This window comes from Lonchura striata, chromosome 1A, assembly GCF_050655825.1.
Source record: "Lonchura striata isolate lonStrDom1 chromosome 1A, ASM5065582v1, whole genome shotgun sequence".
In the NCBI taxonomy this organism is placed as follows: domain Eukaryota; kingdom Metazoa; phylum Chordata; class Aves; order Passeriformes; family Estrildidae; genus Lonchura; species Lonchura striata.
In genome coordinates this window covers 76,188,346-76,213,096 of record NC_140741.1, presented here as the reverse complement: position 1 = coordinate 76,213,096, position 24,751 = coordinate 76,188,346, and the positions used below count along the sequence as shown (strand labels likewise).

General features: G+C 55.4%; 1 protein-coding gene across 5 annotated transcripts in view; it reads left to right on the top strand.

The window, feature by feature from the left end:
- PPP6R2 (protein phosphatase 6 regulatory subunit 2) overlaps window positions 1-24,751 on the top strand; it is a 67,131-nt gene that overhangs the window by 11,501 nt on the left and 30,879 nt on the right. For 3 of the 5 annotated variants that reach the window (XM_021546362.4, XM_085569463.1, XM_021546361.4), the window contains exons 2-4: window positions 16,050-16,182; window positions 23,196-23,392; window positions 24,129-24,374. In XM_021546362.4, coding sequence (XP_021402037.3) covers window positions 24,148-24,374 — 227 coding nt within the window. In that variant the 5' untranslated portion in view covers window positions 16,050-16,182; window positions 23,196-23,392; window positions 24,129-24,147. Of the gene's footprint in view, window positions 1-16,049; window positions 16,183-18,051; window positions 18,126-23,195; window positions 23,393-24,128; window positions 24,375-24,751 lie in introns of all 5 variants that reach the window. The other 2 variants (XM_085569462.1, XM_021546364.4) reach the window with 2 other exon arrangements.

Here is a 24,751-nt window from a genome sequence, read left to right as displayed (position 1 = left end):
TTTAACCAGGGCGTGGTTGGGTGGCACTGGCAGCGTCGTGGTGCAACATGTTCCCAGTGTGGCTGTGCCGGTGCTGGGCTCACAGGGAGCAGGGCTCCGACACCTCCCCTGCCTGGGAACTTCTGCTGCTGCCTCTGAGCCTGCAGCTCCTGGCAGCAGAGGGACCTGGGGCTGCTGGAGTGAGCCCAGAGAGGCCATGGAGGTGCTGGAGCCCCTCTGCTCCGGAGCCAGGCCAGGAGAGCTGGGAGTGCTCACCTGGAGAGGAGAGGGCTCCAGGGAGAGCTCAGAGCCCTGGCAGGGCCTGAAGGGGCTCCAGGAGAGCTGCAGAGGGACTGGGGACAAGGATGGAGGGACAGGGCACAGGGAATGGCTCCCACTGCCAGAGGGCAGGGATGGATGGGAGATTGGGAATGAGGAATTCCTGGCTGGGCTGGGATTGCCAGAGCAGCTGGGGCTGCCCCTGGATCCCTGGCAGTGCCCAAGGCCAGGCTGGACACTGGGGCTGGAGCAGCCTGGGACAGTGGGAGGTGTCCCTGCCAGGGCAGGGGTGGCACTGGAGGGGCTCTGGGGTCCCTTCCCACCCAACCCATTCCATGACTCTGTGCTCCTGTTTCACTGAACATGAGTCCCACTGCTGGAAGTTCTGCTGGGCAGTTGGAATATGGGGCTGGAATGTGATGGGATTGCAGCAGTGGGGCTGCAGTAGTGTTAACAACAGCCATGATTCTGTGTTAGTTAAGTCAAGCTCAGCCCAGGGAATGGAATACCCAGATTAACTTGAGAGCCCTCAGCCCCTGAGCCAGTACTGAGGCTCATTCCTGCTGAGCAGGTGCTCAGTCTGTACCATTTACCAAACTGGAAAAGACCAAAGGATGTTTTTTCAGCTTAGCTCTGCTGCTTGTTTCCTTTTTATTTTTCAGTTGCAAGATTTTTTTTCTTTGTGATCAGTTGTTATTTACTTCTGCATTATCCTAGTCCTTGTTCCCTGCTGTAGTTAGAATGTGATGGTCTTTAAAGTCCCTTCCTACCCAAACCATTCTATGATTCCCTGATTTACTGTATCATTATTTCATGTTGCACTGTCCATGGTATATCCTAAATTTTCTTCCATGGGTTTCTAAGTGTTTCCCCTCCCCCCAGCAACGTTTTCCATACTCTGCCTTGGCTTTCCAGGGGCTGGAACCTCTCCCAAAGTTCACACCTCTGTGATGCAAACGCCTCTGTCTGAGGTAACAGTTCATGGTTCCTTTTTCAGTCAGTGAAGGAGCCAGGTGCTCATCCCCTCTCTGTGCAGGGGTCTGAAATAGCTGAGTTGTGCTGGAGAAGTGCTCCAGCGTTCCTCTCCTGCCCAGGGAATCTGTGTGACTGTCTGGGATCAGTCATCCCCAGTATAAATATCTGCACCGTGGCTGAGACCAGCCTGGGCAGGGGACACCTGCAGCGCTGGGACAGGGACAGGGACAGGGGCCTCCTCACCTGGGTCGGGCACCCTGGGAGCTGCTCAGCACGAGAGGTTGGGCTGGGTGCTCCCCAGGAGCTTTTCCAACCTAAACGATTCTGTGACTGTGAAACGCTGATGTTTTGCCATGTCCGAACCCTGAGCTCTGCCTGGGAACCTTCTGCCTCTTCCACAGCGGGTGGATGAGTTTGCTGCTGGAAGCAGGAGGGGATTCAGAACCATGGAGATCTCTCCAAGGCCAAGGAACTGAACCAAATTCAAGTGTTGTTGTGCACAAGCCTGGTTTTCAGTTCTGCGAGGAGCACGGGGCACAGCTCTGCTGCTCCTGGCATCAGGAGGACGTGGAGCTGCTGGAGCAGGTCCAGAGCAGCCCAGCACCTTCATACAGAGACTGGAGCACCTCCAGAGACAGCCTGGGAGAGTTGGGAATGTTCAGCCTGGGGAAGGGAAGGTCATGTGGAGATCTCACAGCACCTTCCAGGGTCTGAAGGGATCCGAGAGAGCCAGAGAGGGACCCTGAATCAGCACGGGAGTGCCGGGACACAGGGAATGGCTTCCCACTGCCAGGGGGCAGGGATGGATTGGTTTAGATTGGATATTAAGAAAAAATTCCTGCCTGGGAGGGTGGGCAGGCCCTGGCATAGGTGCCCAGAGCAGCTGTGGCTGTACTGGCTCCCTGGCAGTGCCCAAGGCCAGGTGGACACTGGGGCTGGAGCAGCCTGGGACAGTGGAGGTGTCCCTGCCCTGGCAGGGTGGCACTGGAGGGGCTCTGGGGTTCTTGAGGCAGAGGACAGGGTTTCCCCTCCTTCAGCCTGGCATGGGGAGGAGCCAAAGCTCAGAAGAAGTTTGTCAATATTTTGCTGAGTTTTTCTTTCTGCTTTACAGAAAGTCCATTTAATTGTGGCTGGTCCCAGGGTGCTGTGTGTGACTGAGGGCTCTGGAAACTCAAGGATGAAGCAGCAGAGGAGTTTCCAAAATCTCTGAGGGGCTTTAGGATGCCAGATGCTGATGTGGGGTTTGGGATGTGTTGCCAGTAGTTGCTGCGCACCCCCTTTCATGCCTGTTACACTGTGACTTCCTCTTGCAAAAGAGGCAATTTCAGGCCTTCTGTTTTTCCTTCCCTTCTGTCACCTTTGTTCTGACACATGAAATAAGTGGTGCAGGGCAGTGATGTTAATGTGAGGAGTGCTTCCAGTGTGTCCATGGCTTTCCTCTCCTGCTTTGCCCTCCATTTCCAGCAGCAGCTCTGCTGAGGAATGTTGTGTCTTGCAGGAAGAAAACGGCCACTTCAGCTTCATTTTTGACAGGTGAATTTTGGGCATGAACAGCAATTTCTTTGTGAGTAGGGTGGTCAGACCTTAACAGGGGCTGCGTGGGGAGGTTTGGAGTCCCTGTCCGTGCAGGTGTCCAAGGAATTTCTGGAGGTGGCACTCTGGGCTGGGGACAAGGTGGGGATAGGGCACAACTTAGACTGGCTGGGCTGGGAGGGCTTTTCCAGCCTCAGGGATTTTGGGATTCTCAGAGCTTCTTTGTGCTTTTCTTAAATACCTGGAAGCACATGCTGGGATGAAGCAGTACAGTTCCCAAGGACAAAACTGTTGAGTTATTTTTAGTTCTAGAAGAGAAAAGCAAGGAGGGGTATTGAGTGTATCCTTGGGTTTGGATTTGTGCTGGAGTTTTCCAAGGAGTGGTGAAGTGAGATGGGATCCCCTGGCGGGCACAGGAGGCTTTGGCCATGTGGGGAGAATCCTGTTGTGTGATCCCAGTTTGTTTGGAGCTGTGGACAGTGCCCTGGTCAGGAATGTGTTATTTTGGGAAGAGCAGGTGGGATCACCACCAACCAACCAGCAGGGCCGGTGCTGGGGGAAGCAGGAGGATCTCCATGGCCCTGGCTGGAAGGAGCAGTGCCCTGCTGGGTTCAGGTTTTGATGCTTCTGGGGCAATTCCTGCTGAGGAAATCACTGCAATTCCTGTGGGTTGGCCCATCCAGACCCCTGGGGGGAATCATGGGATCCCAGGATGGTTTGGGACCTTAAAGCCCCTCTTGTTGCTACCCCTGCCAAGGGCACGGACACCTTCACTATCCAAGCCCCACCCAAACCATTCCATCATCCCATCATCAAGAGAGCTTTTGATGATCATCTGTGCAAGGTGGATGTCCAGTTATTTTCCCAATGTTGATCCAATCTCTCGGATTCTTTATTAAGCTTGGAAAAATAAATGTCATCCTTTTCAGTCTTTTGAAATGCTCACCCGACAGATTCCATGGGTTTTATGAGTGGTTTTGGTTAGGATTGAGGGAATTCAGTCACAGTGTGAGTGACTCCTTGGATTAGTGCTCCAGGCCCGAGTTGGATGGGCATTTCAGCTGGAATGTGTCCCCTTCCTGCTACTCCATCCTTCCCCACTTCCCTACCCTCCCTCCCTGCTCAGAATGTTGGAAGCCAGTTTGGGGAAATGATCCAGCTGAGTATATTTTTGCTGCTAATACTGCATGGCAAAGCAAACCCTTTTTTCCCAGCAGTGCAGGTTTAATACCCAGCAAGCCGTGGCCTCAGATCAGGAGTGTGTGCTGCTGGTTTGGGATTCCCAGAGCAGGGTGAGCTTTGATGTTCCTTTGTCCAGGTAAAACCCATGGAACTCCTAAGGGTGGGTCTGAGAGTTCCCAGGGATTGTTTTCCTTTCAGGATGTTTTATGATGGATGAAGCCTGGCTCATAAATAGAGGTTAAGTGGTGCCATGCAGGAAGAACAGCTGGTGGTGCCTTGTCATGGGAAAGATGTTTTACACAATTCCGAGGAATTGGGTAAAGAGGGAGGAATTTCCCCATGGAAAGGGGTCAGGCCTTGGCAGGGGCTGCCCAGAGACCTTTGGAGTCCCTGTCCCTGGAGGTGTCCAAGGAATTCCTGGAGGTGGCACTCAGGGCTCTGGGCTGGGGACAAGGTGGGGGTCAGGCACAGCTTGGACTTGTTGCTCTTTTCCAACCTCAGCCATTCTGAGCTCCTTCTGAAGAGTCTCTATTTCTTTTAACTGCAAAACTTCTTAAACTTTGCATGGACTGTGTCTGTAATGCCCTGAAAGCTTGAGGAAATGAAAAGGCATTAGTTTAATGTCCTGTTTGAGGGCTGTGCTTTGCTGGGGCCTCGGTTCTGGGTCTGTTGGGTGGAGGAGCGTTGGGATATTCTGGTAGGAGCTGCAGCGTGTGTGACGGGCTGGGCTGTTCCGGTGCAGGTACAGCCACAAACTCACCTTGGGAGCTTTGAACTGGGATGAAGGGCCAGGAAAGGAGCCCAGCAGTTGTTTCACCGGGCCACTTGAGGCCGTGTGTTGATCAAATAGGCGTCTGTGGAACGGGCAGCCCTTGATCTCCCCATGGGGTGCAGCAGGAAATCTCAGTTTGCAAATGCTGGCCTTCAGTCTGAGTACAAAGAGGTGTCTTTTGTAACATCGCCTGAGTTGTGCTGTGTGGGCAGCAAAGATGAAACAGCCAAGGTCCACGGAAGGACAGAGTGGGATTTCTGTGAAACTCTGCTTGTGCACCCCAGTGAAAACTAACAGCCTGCTCTGAGATCCCAGTCTGGGCATGAACAGGGATTTCTGTGGGGCTGAGCTGTGGTGGCCCAGCAGAAAATGTCACTTGTTGCTTGGAGCAGACAGGGTAGCCAGCCCTGAGCGGCATCAAAGTGATGGAGGCAGGCTGAGGGAGGAGCCTGGAGTCCTGCAAGGGATGGAAATCAACGCTTCAAGCACGCCAGGACTTTGTTTTGCTAGTTTAATATTCAAATACAGTTGCAAATCTCACACTCAAAGGTTGATGTTTAATGAGAAGCCCAGAGTCCCCCCGGGGTTCCTTGGGATGTTACTTCCATGGGGCTGTCAGCACAGAGGAGCAGCTGGAATACCAATCCTGCTGAATTATTGCTGAAATACAGATCACAAACAGGGAGATTCCTCTGCCCTCAGAGCTGATGTGAACCCAGCAGCCCACAGAAGTGAATTTTAGGGATGTATTGAGCTCTGTGTGCGCTGAGCTGGTAAAAAAGGCTTTTTTTGTGCTTTTCTGTTCTCAGAGCATTTGGAATCCTTTCTGCAGCTTTTTCCTGCAGCTTTTGAAGTGCTGTGGTTTTGATTTCTTCGTGTCTGGGTGTGGAGCAGTTAATTAAACAAGTAACATTTAAATCAAGAAGCTGTGCAAATTCTGTCTTTAGCATGGGGTAGGGCAGCAATTAGGAGGCTGCTTAACGAGATACTGGGTGAGGATAAGGCTGATGATCAAAACAAAGTACTCCTGATATCATCTCTTTCTTTGGGAGCTTCAGAGGCCGGGAAGGATTAGAAGGAGCTCTTCATTTCGAGTGCACATTTGTCCAACACTGAGGCCTTCAAGGGTTTATTGCCAGGGGCAGATTTTTGCTAAAGAAAAAGCCCAGCACAGCCCCTTTCCATGCAGAGCAGCATCCCACTGTGCTTGTGGTTTCCTGCTGGTGGCCAGGGAACGTCGGGTGGCACTGAGCTGGGTGGGATGTGGGGGCTCTGCAGAGGGATGGGGACAGGCTGGAGCCATGGTGAGGGGCAGCCAGGCCAAGTGCCAGGTGCTGCCCTGGGCCAGCCCCAGCCCCTGGAGCGCTCCAGGCTGGGGCAGGGGGGCTGCAGGGCTGGGAAAGGCCCAGGGGAGCTGTGCCAGCGGCCGGGCACGAGCCCAGGGTGGCCGGGGGGCAGGAGGCCGATGGCCCTGGGCTGGGGCAGCCCCAGGGTGGGCACAGCCCAGGGCAGGGACTGTCCCCTGTGCTGGCCCTGCTGAGGGACCCCCTGGAATCCTGGGGGCAGCTCCGGGCCCCTCCTGCCAGGAGAGCCCTGGAGGGGCTGGAGTGTCCAGGGAATGGAGCTGGGAAGGGAATGGAGCCCAGGAGGGGCCGAGGGAGCTGGGAAGGGAATGGAGCCCAGCAGGGGCTGAGGGAGCTGGGAAGGGAATGGAGCCCAGGAGGGGCCGAGGGAGCTGGGAAGGGAATGGAGCCCAGGAGGGGCTGAGGGAGCTGGGAAGGGGCTGAGGGAGCTGGGAAGGGAATGGAGCCCAGGAGGGGCTGAGGGAGCTGGGAAGGGAATGGAGCCCAGCAGGGGCTGAGGGAGCTGGGAAGGGGCTGAGCCTGGAGCCAAGGAGGCTCAGGGGACCTTGTGGCTCTGCACAAGTCCCTGCCAGGAGGGGACAGCCGGGGGGTCGGGCTGTGCTCCAGGGAACAGGGACAGGAGCAGAGGGAACGGCCTCAGGCTGGGCCAGGGCAGCCTCAGGGGGGATTTTGGGGAAATTCCTCCTGGAAAGCTGTCCAGCCCTGGCACAGATGCCCAGGGAGGTTAGGAGTGCCCATCCCTGTACTGGATGGCTTTGGAGGGCTTTTCCAACCTAAATGGTCTCAGGATTTTGTAATGCAAATGCAGAGATCTTTTTAATTTGTCAGATGTTAAGGAGTAATGAAGAAATTCATCTTCATAGCTCACAAGGGGAAAACAAAAGCAGATTCTTGGCAAACTGGTGAAATATTTTGGTTGAAATTTTATCTGTGAATTTTAAGTGTATCCAGGTGGTTTTCAATAAGCAGCTTGGGCCAGGGAATGTCTCAGGAAGCTGAAACACCTCGTTTGGGGCTGTGTGGCAATGATGAACCCCCAGTGAGTTGGGATCACTGCCTCGAGGCCTCTGGTGTGTCCTTCATTGCCTTTAGTCAGGTATTCCATAAGGAATTGAGCAAGTGAACTGGTCAGGGAGCAAAGGGAATGGTGCTGAATGAGAATGGAGTTATGTAAAATCCTGATGTCCAAGGAGCTGTTTTAATTTTGTGCTGCCACTTGGGAGGGTGTCCCAGAGCTGCAGAGCTGCCCCTAGGTGGAGAACCTTCCACAAGTCCTGTCCCTTGGCTGTTCCTCATGGCTGGCACGGGGTGGGCTCCTGGCATGGTGTAATCTGAGAACAGAGAGGCTGGGTTCATGGAATTGTGGAATCCCAGAGTGCTGTGGGTGGGAAGAGACCTCAAAGCCCTTTCAGTGCCACCCCTGCCATGGCAGGGACACCTTCCACTGTCCCAGGCTGCTCCAAGCCTGGCCTTGAGCTCCAGGATTTACGTAGGAAGCATTTCCTTTCTTCCTTTGGAGTTTCTCACCATCCTTGGTGCCTCCACCGTTCCTCTGAAGAGAAATCCTCAAAGGTCTTGGATTCAATCTTTGCTATGTTAAAGATGAATATGAGAATTATTCCATCTTGGAAGCAGAGGCAGAGTATGTTCCTTCGGAGTCTGAGGTGGGAGCCTAAGGAGGTTGAGAGAGCTCTGAAATAACTGAGTAGCTCATGATTCTTTTCCCCTGGCAGACTGAATCCCAGAAATACTGAGGCTGGAAAAGCCCTGTGGGATCACTGAGTCCAAGCTGTGCCCAGTGCCCACCTTGTCCCCAGCCCAGAGCCCTGAGTGCCACTTCCAGGAATTCCTTGGACACCTCCAGGGATGGAGACTCCAAACCTCCCTGGGCAGCCCCAGCCAAGGCCTGACCCCATTCCATGGGGAAATTCCTGCTGAATTCCTGCAGGATGGTGGCTTCTGTCTCCCTTGTCCAGCACTCACAGGAGGAGGACTCCGAGATGTCCGTGCAGCCCCAGTCAGGGCTGACCCGAGACATTTACAGGGTGCTCTGAATTTTGGATGGTGTTGGCTTCTCTCTCACGAAAAATTGGGTCCTTTTTAGGCAAGTGAAATTGTGCAGTCGAGAAATGTTGATAACCCAAATGATCCAATTTCTTGGGGATAAAAATACCGGTGAGTGTAAATTGTTGTGAGGTGGCAGTGGGGTGTTATGTATGAGCCTGGCACTGCTCCTCGCCTGCTTTCCTGGGAGTGCTTGACAGGTCTGGGGATGGATCAGGGCTAGCTTCCAGCTGGGCAGGGAGGGAGGGCTGTGCAGCAGGAGCTGGGAAAGGGCTGGGAATGGCCCTGTCCCTGCCCTGGGAGTCACCAGGCAGCAGTGGGACACCTGGGCACCCTCCATATCCCTGCAGGTGATGCACTGCTGGCTCCAGCTTCTTCCCAGCAGCACTGGGCTGGGATAACCATAGCAGTAATAACAACAGCAGCAGCAGCCCCTCTGCGTGCAGGAGTGGGCAGTTCACTGCCATCAGTAACTGCACCGGGAAGTCCTGGGCTGTGTTTCCTCACCCAGGCTGCCTGACCTTGGGGACGGACCTGCTGTGGTCTGACTGGAAAACCACAGCAGCTGCACGTCCATCCTGTGGTGTGCCTGAATTACAGAATCAGGGAGTCTCCTGAGCATGAGGGGACCCACAGAAATCACAGATCCAGCTCCTGGCAACCCCAGCATTCCCAGCCTGGGCATCCCTGGCAGCAGTGTCCAGAGCTCCTGGAGCTCTGGGGCTGTGCCAATTCCCTGGGCAGTGCCCAGCACCCTTGGAAAAGAGCCTTTCCTGATGTCCATGCTATCCCTCCCCTGGCACAGCTCCATGGAGATTTGAAAAGATTTGGAGCAGGCTCTGGCAGCACAAGGTGCTGGTTCTGTGCTGGATCAGCTCCTGTGGAAGATTCCCAGAGCTTGGCCAAGAGTTTAAAATAGTAACTGGTCTTGGTGGCTTCTCCAGTTACCAGGATCATTCCAGGGATCTCATGATTTGCATATCGTTTTCCAAATGTCCACATGCAGAGGAGAAATTTGTTGTTGCTTTGACCCTGAGCTGATGAAGGAAGACTTGAAATGATGTTTGGCAGGAGGAGTGGATTTAGGGATGAGCCGGGACTGGGGGCAGCCAGCAGTGTTTGGGCAGAGGGGTGGGCTGGCTGCTCCTCATGGGGATGGAACAGGAGCTCCAGAAAACTGCCAGAGGGCAGGGATGGATGGGAGATTGGGAATGAGGAATTCCTGGCTGGGCTGGGATTGCCAGAGCAGCTGGGGCTGCCCCTGGATCCCTGGCAGTGCCCAAGGCCAGGCTGGGCACTGGGGCAGTGGGAGGTGTCCCTGCCCTGGGCATCCCCTTGTCCTGTCCCTCCATCCTTGTCCCCAGCCCCTCTGCAGCTCTCCTGGAGCCCCTCCAGGCCCTGCCAGGGCTCTGAGCTCTCCCTGGAGCTTCTCCTCTCCAGGTGAGCCCCCCCAGCTCTTCCAGCCTGGCTCCAACCCTGGAGCAGCTCCATGGTCTCTGGACTCTGTCCAGCAGTTTATCTCAGCTCTTGTTTATTTACTGTTAGAACCAGTGGCTCTGGGAATATTTTAATCCCCTTATTATGGTTGAGGTTCAGAAGAGTTGATGGAAGGATCTTTATGTATTTATTGATATATTTATTTACTGGAAATGAGGAAGCAGCAGAGACCAGAGCCCATCCCAGTGAGCCCTGGGCTGTGTGGAGTCAGGAGTGGGCTGCAGGAGTTTGTGGGTTAGAATTAATCAGGACTGTCTAGAGTGACCATCTTGCTCAGTTGGTGTTTGTGGCCACTTGGCCTTTCTGTCTCAGCATTGAGGCAGTGCCTGGGTGGTTTTATAGCTCTTCCACTCTTTAATCCCTGAATTCTTGGCAGACAAGGAGGGTTAGGGAAGAGCTGAAGGTGTCGTAAAACCCCAAGTTCAGAAAGTCAATGCAGGTGTTGATGGTATAAAATCCCCAAAATGGGAAAACCTCTGGGCCATTTTTCCCAGTCTTCGAATCACTCATTCCTGCTGGAGAGAAGAACCTGGAAAGTCCAACTGTTGTAGGCTGGGATTATTTTTTTCTCTTTGACTGTATTTAGCCATGGAAGGGACTGCCCAGGGAAGTTTGGACTCCCCATCCCTGGAGGTGTCCAGGGAATTCCTGGAGGTGACACTCAGGGCTCTGGGCTGGGGACAAGGTGAGCATTGGGCACAGTTTGGACTGGATGGGCGGAGAGGGCTTTTCCAGATTCAGGAGTTCTGGGATTCTGTTGGGGCTGCTCTTAAAGCAGGTGGGAAGAGGCTGAATAAATCCCAAAATTTATGTGAGAGGACATTGAGTTTGTGGTTGTTCTGTTCTCCTGTCAGCAGTGCGAGTACCCTGGGAAATGCTGCTTTTCTTTAATTCCAACAGCTCAAACTCCTTCTATTTCAGTGAAGTTCTTGAGGGAAGTTCTAACTTATATAAAAGGTTGAATTTAGCTCATCTGGGCTGATAGTTCTGATCAACCATGATAAAGTAACTGAGGCAGTGGGAAGACTTCAAATTTTGTTAAAAATAGCTGGGTTGTATACATGCCTGTCCTTTTTCAAATGCTCCCATCCCACTGCTGCGTCCTGGGATGTGCCATGGGATGTATGGGAAAGGCAGGAATTCTCTTCCTCTCTGAGATTTATGTTTAAGGGTTAAATGGACCTTTTGAGTGTTTTTATTAAGGAATTCCTGCATTTCCTTATCCTTTTCCAGTTCCTTCTGCAGCCAAAGAACCCTTTCCTTGTAGTTGGCTCAGAGCAATAGTGGGTATGGATTCAACTCGGGGAAGGGGTGTTCCAGCCTCTGTGCATCCCTTCTCCTCAGGGAAGGGGTGTTCCAGCCTCTGTGCATCCCTTCTCCTCAGGATAGGGCTGTTCCAGCCTCTGTGTATCCCTTATTCCTAGGGAAGGGTCATTCCAGCCTCTGTGCATCCCTTCTCCTCAGGATAGGGGTGTTCCAGCCTCTGTGCATCCCTTCTCCTCAGGATAGGGGCATTCCAGCCTCTGTGCGTCCCTTCTCCTCAGGATAGGGGCATTCCAGCCTCTGTGCGTCCCTTCTCCTCAGGATAGGGGCATTCCAGCCTCTGTGTATCCCTTCTCCTCAGGATAGGGGCATTCCAGCCTCTGTGCATCCCTTCTCCTCAGGGAAGGGCAGTTCCAGCCTCTGTGCATCCCTTCTCCTCAGGGAAGGGGTGTTCCAGCCTCTGTGCATCCCTTCTCCTCAGGGAAGGGGTGTTCCAGCCTCTGTGCATCCCTTCTCCTCAGGGAAGGGGCATTCCAGCCTCTGTGTATCCCTTCTCCTCTGGGAAGGGCAGTTCCAGCCTCTGTGCATCCCTTCTCCTCTGGGAAGGGGTGTTCCAGCCTCTGTGTATCCCTTCTCCTCAGGGAAGGGCAGTTCCAGCCTCTGTGTATCCCTTCTCCTCAGGGAAGGGCTGTTCCAGCCTCTGTGCATCCCTTCTCCTCAGGGAAGGGGTGTTCCAGCCTCTGTGCATCCCTTCTCCTCAGGATAGGGGTGTTCCAGCCTCTGTGCATCCCTTCTCCTCAGGATAGGGCTGTTCCAGCCTCTGTGTATCCCTTCTCCTCAGGGAAGGGCAGTTCCAGCCTCTGTGCATCCCTTCTCCTCTGGGAAGGGGTGTTCCAGCCTCTGTGCATCCCTTCTCCTCAGGATAGGGGTGTTCCAGCCTCTGTGCATCCCTTCTCCTCAGGGAAGGGCAGTTCCAGCCTCTGTGCATCCCTTCTCCTCAGGGAAGGGCTGTTCCAGCCTCTGTGCATCCCTTCTCCTCAGGATAGGGGCATTCCAGCCTCTGTGCATCCCTTCTCCTCAGGGAAGGGGTGTTCCAGCCTCTGTGCATCCCTTCTCCTCAGGGAAGGGTCATTCCAGCCTCTGTGCTCCCTTATCCCTGGGGAAGGGGTGTTCCAGCCTCTGTGCATCCCTTCTCCCGGCTTCCCCGGAGCAGCAGAGCAGGAGGAGCCCCTGGCGGGGAGGGTCAGGTGGGGTCTCAGAACAGGTTCTTGCCCAGAGGGTGCTGGGCACTGAGCAGGGCATGGTCCTGGCCCCACGGCAGCCGGAGCCCCCGGAGCGTTTGGGCAGCGCCCGCAGGGGTGGGATCGGTGGGGTGTGTGCAGGTGATCCCCGTGGATCCCCTCCAGCTCGGGATATTCCAGGAGTCCGTGAGTCCCAGGGCAGTGCTGTGCTGCCATCCATGTGCTGGCTGTTTAACTGCTGGCTCCCTTAAGCAGAGGGGCGCAGGGAAGGATCCAGGCTCTGCCGGAGCCCGTCCCTTCCCTGCTGGTTGGACTCGGGGATCCTGGTGCGGGCTCTGGGGTGGGCTCTGAGCCCCGTGTCCAGCAGGGCTGTGTTACACACGCAGCACCTGGCACAGGAGCAGCCACAGGAGCAGCGGGTCTGCTCCTCCTGGGCTCTGCAGATCCTCCAGCGGGGCTGGTCCAGGTGGAAGGTCCCTGAGGAGAGCTTGAGAGAGGAGCTGGGATGTATTGAGCAGTTGTTCATGACTTGCTAATGTGTAAATGCTTTTCCAAAGGCACTGGAGAGGTTTTTAGTGGGTTTTAGTCTGCTCAGTAACGAGCTTTCCTTTCTTGCCTGAGTGGATTCCATGGAAAGGCTGTGGAATATCTTGGACCCATCTGTCCTAAGGCGTGGCCAAGGTGGGGAAGGTGGGCTTTGTTCACGGGGTATTGGCACACAGATGTGCAGAAAAGCTGCAACACACTTCGATTTCATTCATGTGCTTGGAGCTGAACCTGAAAACTCTGGCCCCATCCCTGGCGGTGTCCCAGGCCAGGCTGGACACTGGGGCTTGGGGCACCCTGGGACACTGGGCGGTGTCCCTGCCATGGCAGGGCTGGCAGTGGGTGAGCTTTAAGGTCCTTCCCACCCAAACCATTCCATGGTCCCCTGATTTATACAAAATGGACCTTCACTCTTGATTGATATTTTCAATTTGTTCGTATTTTTGGGGCCGTGTCTTTCCAATGACAGCCACAGCTCTTTGTGTATTTTTGGGATATTTGGGACCAGCTGCTGTCTCATGGGAGGAGCTGCAGTTCAGCAGCCTTTGAACTCCTTTGGGTTCTGCTCCCACTAAACTTTGGGTAGGTTCTGTGGCATTTGGCCAGCGCTCCTCCTGAGGGGGACACGGCTCCGTTTCTGCTGCCGCGTCGGTCCTGGCACTCGGCAGGGTTTGGCTGCTGTGGGAATGAGGCTGGATGGGAGGGAGCTGTGATCATCAGGAGCCGTGTCAGCCCCGGCCCCTGAGAGCAGTGCCAGCAGCTGCTGGTGTCACCAGGCGTGTCCCTTGGCCAGCAGATGTGTCCTGGTGACACAGCAGTGACATGGGGTGGTGGCAGGAATGCTGGCTGAGGTGACATGGCAGTGACAGGGAGTGCTGGCTGTGGTGACACGGCAGTGACAGGGAGTGCTGGCTGTGGTGACACAGCAGTGACAAGGAGTGCTGGCTGAGGTGACACAGCAGTGACATGGGATGGTGGCAGGGAATCCTGGCTGTGGTGACACAGCAATGACAGGGAGTGCTGGCTGTGGTGACATGGCAGTGACATGTGATGGTGGCAGGGAGTGCAAGCTGTGGTGACATGACAGTGACAGGGAGTCCTGGCTGAGGTGACACGGCAGTGACAGGGAGTCCTGGCTGAGGTGAGACGGCAGTGACGGAGTGCTGGCTGAGGTGACACGGCAGTGACAGGGAGTCCTGGCTGAGGTGACACGGCAGTGACAGGGAGTCCTGGCTGAGGTGACACGGCAGTGACAGGGAGTGCTGGCTGAGGTGGCACGGCAGTGACAGGGAGTCCTGGCTGAGGTGGCACGGCAGTGACATGTGATGGTGGCAGGGAGTCCTGGCTGAGGTGACACGGCAGTGACAGGGAGTCCTGGCTGTGGTGGCACGGCAGTGGCAGGGAGTGCTGGCTGAGGTGGCACGGCAGTGGCACAGGGCTGGCTGAGGTGACACGGCAGTGGCACAGGGCTGGCTGAGGTGACACGGCAGTGTCAGGGAGTCCTGGCTGAGGTGACACGGCAGTGACAGGGAGTCCTGGCTGAGGTGACACGGCAGTGACAGGGAGTGCTGGCTGAGGTGACACGGCAGTGACAGGGAGTCCTGGCTGAGGTGACACGGCAGTGGCACAGGGCTGGCTGAGGTGACACGGCAGTGACAGGGAGTGCTGGCTGAGGTGGCACAGCAGTGACAGGGAGTCCTGGCTGAGGTGACACGGCAGTGGCACAGGGCTGGCTGAAGTGACACGGCAGTGACAGGGAGTGCTGGCTGAGGTGGCACGGCAGTGACAGGGAGTGCTGGCTGAGGTGGCACGGCAGTGGCACAGGGCTGGCAGGAGCGCTGGCTGTGCCCAGGTGTCCCTGGAGGCTCTCTGGAGCCGTTCCCATGAGGATGTGCCGGAGCTCGGGGCCTGCTGGGCTCGGCCAGGCTGGATCCCTTGGTGTCCTGGCTCTGCAGGGACCTGCACTGCCTGTGAGAACTGATGGAGAGAAGCTCAGGTTGGATATTCGGAACAAGTTCCTGCCTGGCAGGGCGGGCAGGCCCTGGCACAGCTGCCCCTGGATCCCTGGAATGCCCAAGGCCAGGCTGGACACTGGGGCTGGAGCAGCCTGGGACAGTGGGAGGTGTCCCTGCCAGGGCAGGGTGGCACTGGAGGGGCTCTGAGGTCCCTTCCCACCCAAACCATTCCAGAGCTCCATGGTTGTGGAATGCACAGCTGAGACTGAAACAAGTTCTCCCTCCCAAACCTCTCTTTGCTCTCTATCCCTGGAACAGCTTCTTCTGTGCATGGTGAGAATTCCATGTGTTCTTCCATGATTCTTCCAGCCTTGAGCTCTCCAGAGCATCCATGTCCATTTAAGCCAGAGTTGTGCAGAATTTTATGGAACTCCTGGCGTTTGTGGCTCAGCAGAGAATTGCTGAGGATGTTCTTGTTGGAGGTGTCCCTGCTCAAGGCAGGGGTCGGGCTGTGCTCCAGGGAACAGGGACAGGAGGAGAGGGAACGGCCTCAGGCTGGGCCAGGGCAGCCTCAGGGGGGAACCAGCAGGAATTTCCCCATGGAAAGGGGGTCAGGCCTTGGCAGGGGCTGCCCAGGGGGGTTTGGAGCTCCCATTCCCTGGATGTGTCCCAGGAATTCCTGGAGGTGGCAGTCAGGGCTCTGGGCTGGGGACAGGTGGGGATTGGGCACAGCTTGGACTGGATGGGCTGGGAGGGCTTTTGCAACCTCTCTAAGTCTGAGACTGTCAAAGACTTTGGGACACAGATTCCAGGGAAAAAGGTGTTAAAGTTTAGAAATAAAATCCTGAACGGTTTTTGTTCAGATCAATGTCCTTGGTTTGGGTGAATGTTGTACCTCTAGTTAAGTAATCACTGATTGGATGATGAGGAGATACCTTTATTATCTCATTACATTTGATTTCCATATGATGTGGGGACCTGCTGCTGGTTGGTCTCTGTTTGGGTGCACCCCACAGCACAGCGGGAATTCCTGGATTTCAGGAGATTGGTTAAAGCCCAGCTCTGGAGCTGCGGGGGAGCTCTTGGGCTGAGGCAGACTTGGCTCTTCCTCTGTGATCCCATTCCACTGTCTGTGGTTGTTCTGAGCCTCATCCAGCCTGGCCTTGGGCACTTCCAGGGCTGGGCAGTTCCCATTCGCCCAGTGCTGCAGGACGGGGGGAACTGGGATAACTGGGAGCATCCTGAGTGGCCTGCTGGTGATGTCTTGTCGGGGGCTCTCAGTCCCTCTGATCTTCCTTTGTGCTGAAATATTCTGTGAAAGTTCATTTAGGGAGAAGGTGAAAAACCTCTGGCCCTCAGGTACCTTTGGTTATTGGTAACTTTTAAAAATCTTTTCCAGGATTGGAAGCTTGCAAAGCAATTCACACTGGATGAAATCCATTTCCTGAAGCTGGGTCTATTCCAGGAACTCTAACCCAAATGTTTCTCCGTTCGTGGAGGAGAGTTCACATTTGAAGAAACTTCTACTGAAGGTAGGAACATCTCCCTGTCCTTTTGTCTTGGAATAGTTCGGGTGGGAAGGGACCCCAGAGCCCCTCCAGTGCCACCCCTGTCCTGGCAGGGACACGTCCCACTGCCCCAGGCTGCTCCAGCCCCAGTGTCCAGCCTGGCCTTGGGCACTGCCAGGGATCCATGGCAGCCCCAGCTGCTCTGGCAATCCCAGCCCAGCCAGGAATTCCTCATTCCCAATCTCCCATCCCTGGCTGCCCTCTGGCAGTGGGAGGCATTCCCTGTGTCCTGTCCCTCCATCCTTGTCCCCAGCCCCTCTGCAGCTCTCCTGGAGCCCCTCCAGGCCCTGCCAGGGCTCTGAGCTCTCCCTGGATCCTTCTCCTCTCCAGGTGAGCCCCCCAGCTCTCCCAGCCTGGATCCCTGGGATCTGAGGGGCTCCAGGTCCTGCTGCTGCTGGCCCCAGGGCTGCTTTGCAGGTGGGGTCTCACCTGGGCAAAGGGGTAGAATCCCCCCTCCTCTGTGGGATCAGCCCAGCACTGGGGGGTTTCTGGCCAGGGTCTGTGAAGTTCCTCTTTAAGGACCAGTTAATTCCCAGTAATGAGGATGAGCTCTGTGGTGCTGGGTGCTCCGTTCTGGTGGCTGCTCCTGGGATTGATCCTGGTATTTAATACCTGGAGTCATCCGAGAGGGAATTGTGGTGTCCCAGGGATGTTCTGGGGATGGAGTCTGGGCTGAGGGGCTCAGTCCCTGTGTCCCTGTGCCATCCCTGGGCCTGGGCTGGTGTTTTCCCCATGGAAAGGGGGTCAGGCCTTGGCTGGGGCTGCCCAGGGAGCTTTGGACTCCCCATCCCTGAGGTGTCCAACGAATCCTGGAGGTGGCACTCAGGGCTCTGGGCTGGGGATAGGGAGGGGATTGGCCCAGATTGGACTGGATGGGCTGGGAGGGCTTTTCCAGCCTCAGGAATGCTGGGATTCACAGTGTGCTGGCCAGGATCCTCCCTAAAACCAGGTTCAGCCTCTCAGAACCTGAGCTCAGGTCCATAATTGCTGGGAAGAGCACGGAACTCCTCTTTCCCTGTTCTCCTGGGCACTGCTGTGGCTGTTGCAGGAAATTCCCAGTGGAAGTGCCACACTGTTCACTCATCGTGGGGCAGGAAAAGGGAACAGGCTGGGATCTCTCACCAGAGTTCCCCAGGAAGAGTAGGAACCTTCCAGCAGAGCAGCTCAAGGCACACAGGAGGAGCTGCCCTCTCCTGCAGCAGTAATTCCATCTGGGATTCCCTGGAGGTGTGGGAGCAGCAGGATCCTTCCCAGTGCCAGCAGTGGAATGGCTGACTTGGGCGTTTTCCTGTTGGGAATGCAGTTGGGAGAAGCTCCCCTAATGCTCCAAAGGGAGAGATTTTATGTAAAACAAGTTCTCCCATGGAAATAGGTGCTGAGATAAAGATGCAGAGATTGGAATGGTTAAATGGGATACTGGGAAGGAATTCCTGCTGGGAGGGCAGTGAAGCCTGGGCTGGAATTCCCAGAGAAGCTGTGGCTGCCCTTGGATCCCAGGCTAGGCTGGATGGGGCTTGGAGCACCCTGGGCCTTGTGACAGCTTTGGTAGGCTCAGCCTAATTATTTCTGTGTCTCAAGCAGAAGTTGATTCCCTGCTGTTCCTCTTCCTTCTGGGATCACTCCCAAATCCACTGACCCTGGTTTGGGATCTGCCTGTGCCTTTTCCTTTTTCTCATTTGTGCTGATTCATTTCTCCCCTTGTCATCCCACTGCTGAGTCACCAAAGGGAGGGAGTTTTGCTCTAGAGCTGTTTGGGAATTCCCTGCCCAGCTCTTCTGTGGGAATTCAGCTGAGCCATTGATCAGCCTGGCCTTGTCCATCTGTGTTTTCCAGGTGGATTTTCCAGTGGTGGAACAGTTTGCTGAAAAAGCCGCTTTGGGGGGTTCACATTCAGCAGGATCAGTAAAGTGAGATTTTATTCCCTGGAGCTGGGATAACTGTTACTGCATAACTGGAATTAAAGGTGGAGAATTCTTGGATGGATGTGTGGTCCTGGTGTGCTCCAGACTTCTTCCCATACTGGAATTGGAGGGAATTCCTTATGTTTTGGGGTATTTTTTGTTGCTTTTTGTAGCAAAGCTTAAAATTATTTATTCTTATGAAGGAAATAGGGGAGATTTTGTATTAAAATTTGGCAAAAAAAAAAAAAGAATAAGCTTGCAATTCCCATCAAGAATCTGTGTCTGTCCAGGCTAAAATCCACCCTGGATGGAACTAGGATGTGTTCAGCTGGGCCAGAACAGCTGGAGTTGGGGTTGTCTTTGGGATTTTGTACTGGATGTTACTGGCATGGCAGGAGGATCCCCAAAATCTTTTTGGGAGTGTCCTTCCCTGAGCACTTTCCCACCTAGTGAAAGCGTCCAGTGTTTTATTTTAGCAGGAATGGTCTTAAATGAGCCTAAAAATCAGTAAATCTTGGGAATTTTGTCCCAGTTTCCAGGAGGAGTTGCCGGGAGGGTTCCTGCTCCTCTGTGTTCACTTTTCCTGGCGCTGGAGTGCACAGAGAGTTTTGGAAAAGTTGGGAAATGCTGTGGATGTTTTGTCTGTGCCTCTGTTTGCTGAGGCTCAGGGGTGACACAGAACTGGGAATAACCCTGGGAGAAATCACAGCAGCCCAGGGCCTGGATACTCCTGGAGCCGTGGGATCAGGGGACCTGGGAAAGGCTCAGGGACCAGGGAGTCACCTGGGAGTGACCCTGGCACTGGCACCATGCCCTGGGTCCCTCTGGAGTCACCTGGGAGTGACCCTGGCACCGGCACCATGTCTTGGGTCCCTCTGGAGTCACTTGGGAGTGACCCTGGCACTGGCACCATGTCCCTGGATCCCTCTGGAGTCACCTGGGAGTGACCCTGGCACCGGCACCATGCCCTGGGTCCCTCTGGAGTCACCTGGGAGTGACCCTGGCACCGGCACCATGCCCTGGGTCCCTCTGGAGTCACCTGGGAGTGACCCTGGCACTGGCACCATGTCCTGGGTCCCTCTGGAGTCACCTGGGAGTGACCCTGGCACTGGCACCATGCCCTGGGTCCCTCTGGAGTCACCTGGGAGTGACCCTGGCACTGGCACCACGTCCTGGGTCCCTCTGGAGTCACCTGGGAGTGACCCTGGCACTGGCACCATGCCCTGGGTCCCTCTGGAGTCACCTGGGAGTGACCCTGGCACTGGCACCATGCCCTGGGTCCCTCTGGAGTCACCTGGGAGTGACCCTGGCACTGGCACCACGTCCTGGGTCCCTCTGGAGTCACCTGGGAGTGACCCTGGCACTGGCACCATGCCCTGGGTCCCTCTGGAGTCACCTGGGAGTGACCCTGGCACTGGCACCACGCCCTGGGTCACTTCCCTGCTGTTCCCTGCAGTCCCCAAAGGGAGCCTTGGTTTCCTGGAGCTGCTGGCAGCAGCAGGCTGGGTGATCATCCATGAAAAATAAATAATTAAAGGACAAATTCCCCATTGGAATTCCCAGCCAGGAGCTCCTCAGGCTCAGAACATTCTGTGTAAAACATTGATTTTGTCCTTTATGCAATGAGCACCTCTGGGCAGGTACTGTCCAGGACATGGCTCTGGGGAGGGTGGAAAATTAAATAAAATGAAATACAATAAAATGAAATAACTTAAAAAATAACATATAAATAAAATATAGTATGTGTCCTCCCCCTGGCTCCTGAGCCAATGGAGAAGGAGAAAAAGAACTAAACAGAGCAGAGGTGGCAAAAGGGGTCCTTTGTTTGGGGTTTTTAATAGCAAGTGCATTACTTATTGGAACTTTTTCCAAACTCATCTGGAATTTTGTTGGCAGGGAATTGAATATTCCCAGCCCTGAGGAGGAAGGGTTTGTTAGTTGTAGAATTCTGTGTCAGAACAGGGAAATTAAATACCGCCTGCATTGTCCCAAAATTCAAACACCCCAACACTGTTTTTTATCATTAATAGGAATTAATTTATGGGTTGGAAACGGGTGCTGCTGTGCTGGGACAGGGGGGCTTGAATCCAGGTGGGGCCCAAAGACACCTACAGAGGTCACCTTCCCTGGTGGCCTCAGGCTGAGGGAGGGCAGGGATCTTGGGAATGAGGAATTCCTGCCTGGCAGGGCGGGCAGGCCCTGGCACAGCTGCCCCTGGATCCCTGGCAGTGCCCAGGGCCAGGCTGGACACTGGGGCTGGAGCAGCCTGGGACAGTGGAGGTGTCCCTGCCATGGCAGGGGTGGCACTGGAGGGGCTCTGGGTCCCTTCCCACCCAAAGTTTTCCAGGATTCCCTGAGCCCTTGGTGCCCACGTAGAGGATCTTTAATTGCTGTTGTTAATGAGCTCTCCCAGAGCTGGTGCCTGCTGGGGGTGCCGTGGGGCTCTCCTTGGCTGCAGCCTCTCTCCTCCTTCCCAGCCCTGCAGCTCTGCAGAGCCTTGGTGGCTTGGGGTGACCCTGGGATTTCCCTGGGTGGGGTTTGGAGATGCTCCCTGGCATGTGTCTCAGGTCCGACCCCACAGCAGGTCCTGCCACAGAACTGCTCTCCTGGAGCCCTCGTGGGTTGTGCTCTCATTGGGTATTCCACAAATAAAATCAGCAGCCAAGAAGGGCTTGGAGTGTCCACCTGGAAAAGGGAAAACATCTCTGCTTTACTGGTGGAAAAGTGACCTAAATTTAAGTACTGAGATGGGAGAAGTGGCAGATCCCATGGAATCAGAGAGTTCTGGGATGGGTTGGGTGGGAAGGACCCCAGAGCCCCCCCAGTGCCACCCAGGGACACTCCCACTGCCCCAGGCTGCTCCAGCCCCAGTGTCCAGCCTGGCCTTGGGCACTGCCAGGGATCCATGGCAGCCCCAGCTGCTCTGGCAATCCCAGCCCAGCCCCTCTCCACTCTCCCAGGGAAGGTCAGGCAGCTTTTCTTGGAGATGTATAAAAAGTTCAGGAAAGCTGTGGAATTGCCAGGATTACAATGGGTGTCAGTTTGGAAGGTGAGAATTCCATGTGGATTCCACGCCAATGGAGGGACTATTTCTGCATTTGGGTTGACTGAGCCCCCAAACCTCCTTCACTGGAGGCCTCTGGTGCCAGATTTTCCCTTGGTGAATTTATAACCAAGCAGAGATGGTTAAAAATACCCAAAGAACAGTTTGTGAGGAACACACCGAGCCCAGCAGTGCTGTCACTGCAGTGTCACGTAGGTTGAGCATTCAGATGGCTGCTCCCAACTCCGAGATTCAGTGCTGAAATCCCAGATTCCCAAAATCCCTGGGGTTGTAAAAGCCCTCCCAGTCCATCCAGTCCAATCTGTGCCTGACCCCCACCTGTCCCCAGCCCAGAGCCGTGAGTGCCACCTCCAGGAATTCCTTGGACCCCTCCAGGGAATGGGAGCTCCAAACCCCCCTGGGCAGCCCCAGCCAAGGCCTGACCCCTTTCCATGGGGAAATTCCTGCTGGTTCCACCCTGAGCTGCCCTGGCCCAGCCTGAGGCCGTTCCCTCTCCTCCTGTCCCTGTTCCCTGGAGCACAGCCCGACCCCCCGGCTGTCCCCTCCTGGCAGGGACTTGTGCAGAGCCACAAGGTCCCCCTGAGCCTCCTTGGCTCCAGGCTCAGCCCCTGCCCAGCTCCCTCAGCCCCTCCTGGGCTCCATTCCCTTCCCAGCTCCCTCAGCCCCTCCTGGGCTCCATTCCCTTCCCAGCTCCCTCAGCCCCTCCCGGGCTCCATTCCCTTCCCAGCTCCCTCAGCCCCTCCTGGGCTCCATTCCCTTCCCAGCTCCCTCAGCCCCTCCTGGGCTCCATTCCCTTCCCAGCTCCATTCCCTTCCCAGCTCCCTCAGCTCCTGCTGGGCTCCATTCCCTTCCCAGCTCCATTCCCTTCCCAGCTCCCTCAGCCCCTCCTGGGCTCCATTCCCTTCCCAGCTCCATTCCCTTCCCAGCTCCCTCAGCTTTTCCTGGGCTCCATTCCCTTCCCAGCTCCCTCAGCCTCTCCTGGGCTCCATTCCCTTCCCAGCTCCCTCGGCCCCTCCTGGGCTCCATTCCCTTCCCAGCTCCCTCAGCCCCTCCTGGGCTCCATTCCCTTCCCAGCTCCCTCAGCTCCTGCTGGGCTCCATTCCCTTCCCAGCTCCATTCCCTGGGCACTCCAGCCCCTCCAGGGTTCTCCAGAGATGTCCCCAGGATTCCAGGTAGGAAAATCCTGATGTGTAAAAGAGACTCAGATTTTCCCCTGTTCCATGTCCTGGTTCTGTGAATGCTTCACTCAGAGCTTCACTGTGGAAGTTACGCCATGCAGAACTGAGAGATTTAAAATCTAATGGGAAAATTGGGATCTTCACCCTTTTGCAAGGCCCTGCTCTGGTGACTGGAAGGCAGAGCCCCCTCAGTGTCATTCCTGGAGGGAAAATGGGTTTTTAGGAGGACAAATCCAGTCTGTCCTGTAGCTGAGGTTATGCAGAATGCGACCAGCCGAGGATCAGGCATGGGGACATTTTTGGATGCTGGAAAAAGCCAAAGGAAAGGATGGAGAGAGTTCTGTGTGCAGAAATGAGGATGTGGGTTAGGTTAAAAACAGCCTTGTGATCCTGGCTATGGAATCACATGGTGCTGCTGGATCATCTGGGAATGTGGCACAGGGACACGGCTGAGCCCAGCGGCTGCGTGTGCAGAGGGTGGGAGCCAGGGCTGGCACTGCCCAGGTTGTGTCCCCTGTGTCCCTGGGGAATGACAGCCACTGCCTGCTGTTGGTGTTAATGGCTGCAGAGGGGCTGGGGACAAGGATGGAGGGACAGGACACAGGGAATGGCTCCCACTGCCAGAGGGCAGCCATGGATGGGAGATTGGGAATGAGGAATTCCTGGCTGGGCTGGGATTGCCAGAGCAGCTGGGGCTGCCCCTGGATCCTGGCAGTGCCCAAGGCCAGGCTGGACACTGGGGCTGGAGCAGCCTGGGACAGTGGGAGGTGTCCCTGCCATGGCAGGGGTGGCACTGGAGGAGATTTGAGATCTCTTCCCACCCAACTGTTTCAGGATTCAGTGAATTCTGTACCTGGTGCTGTGGCCAGAGCAGGACTGTGAAGGGTTGTTGAGGAGCTGAGGTGAGACCGTGAAGGGCAGAATTGGAAGAGGAAATGCTAAGCAAGAGGAAGAGCCCTGGAAGAGTCTCCTAGGAGTGGTCTGAACAGTGCCGTGGTTTGGTGTCACTCACAGCTTTTCCAAAATTTCAGGTATTAGGAAAGCAAAGTAAAAAAAACATCATTAATAGAACTCACACAGAGAAAAACTGGGATACCAAAAGGGCAAATTAAGGTTGGGGTAGGAGTGGATGGAAATGGGGCATTCAAAGTGCAGTGCCCCAGGAATGACCCTGGGGGGGCTGGAGTGTCCAGGGAACAGAGCTGGGAAGGGAATGGAGCCCAGGAGGGGCTGAGGGAGCTGGGAAGGGAATGGAGCCCAGCAGGAGCTGAGGGAGCTGGGAAGGGAATGGAGAATCTCTGAGGGAGCTGGGAAGGGAATGGAGCCCAGGAGGGGCTGAGGGAGCTGGGAAGGGAATGGAGCCCAGGAGGGGCTGAGGGAGCTGGGAAGGGGCTGAGCCTGGAGCCAAGGAGGCTCAGGGGGACCTTGTGGCTCTGCACAAGTCCCTGCCAGGAGGGGACAGCCGGGGGGTCGGGCTGTGCTCCAGGAACAGGGACAGGAGCAGAGGGAACTGCCTCAGGCTGGGCCAGGGCAGCCTCAGGGGGGATTTTGGGGAAATTCCTTCCCTAGGAGGGTTGGAAAGCACTGAATGAAGTCCCCATCCCTGGAATTGTTCAAAAAATGTGTGGACCTGGCACCTGAGGACACGGGGTGGTAGTGGAAGGGGTTGATGGTGGGACTCGATGGTCTCAGAGGTCTCTGAGCTCAGCGATCCCGTGGCCATGCACACTAGGTGTGGGGCAGTAACCGGTGCTTTCCCGCCCCCAGGCAGTCGTGTCCCACCACCATGTTCTGGAAGTTTGATTTGAACACAACGTCACACGTGGACAAGCTGCTGGACAAGGAGGATGTGACCCTGGAGGAGCTGATGGACGAGGATGACGTCCTGCAGGAATGCAAGGCCCAGAACCGGCGGCTGCTGGACTTCCTGTGCCAGCAGCAGTGCATGGAGCAGCTGGTCACCCTCATCACCCACGAGCCCCCTGTGGACATGGACGAGAAGGTCCGATTCAAGTAGGTATTGGATCCCTGCTCCCCGGGACATGGCAGCCAGGGCTGAAAACAGACATTCCCCTGGGCTCCGGCCCACCGCCGCGGGGGCACCTCCTGGCAGGGAGGCTTTGAGCTCCGGGGATGTTCCAGCATATGGGCTTTGGGGGGAATTGGTTTGGTTTTGGTGGTTTGACGATGAGTTGGTCTCCAGAAAAAATCCTGTTTCAGGTAGTGTCTCCAAAGAAACGTAGCTCAAGTAATGTCTCAAATAATCAGATCTCAAATAATGTCCAAAAAAAAAAATCCTGTCTTGAATAAAAATCTTATCTCAAATAAAGTCTCCAAATAATCTTATCTCACTGTTCCCTCAAAATCCAAAACCCCTTGAGTAAGTTTTT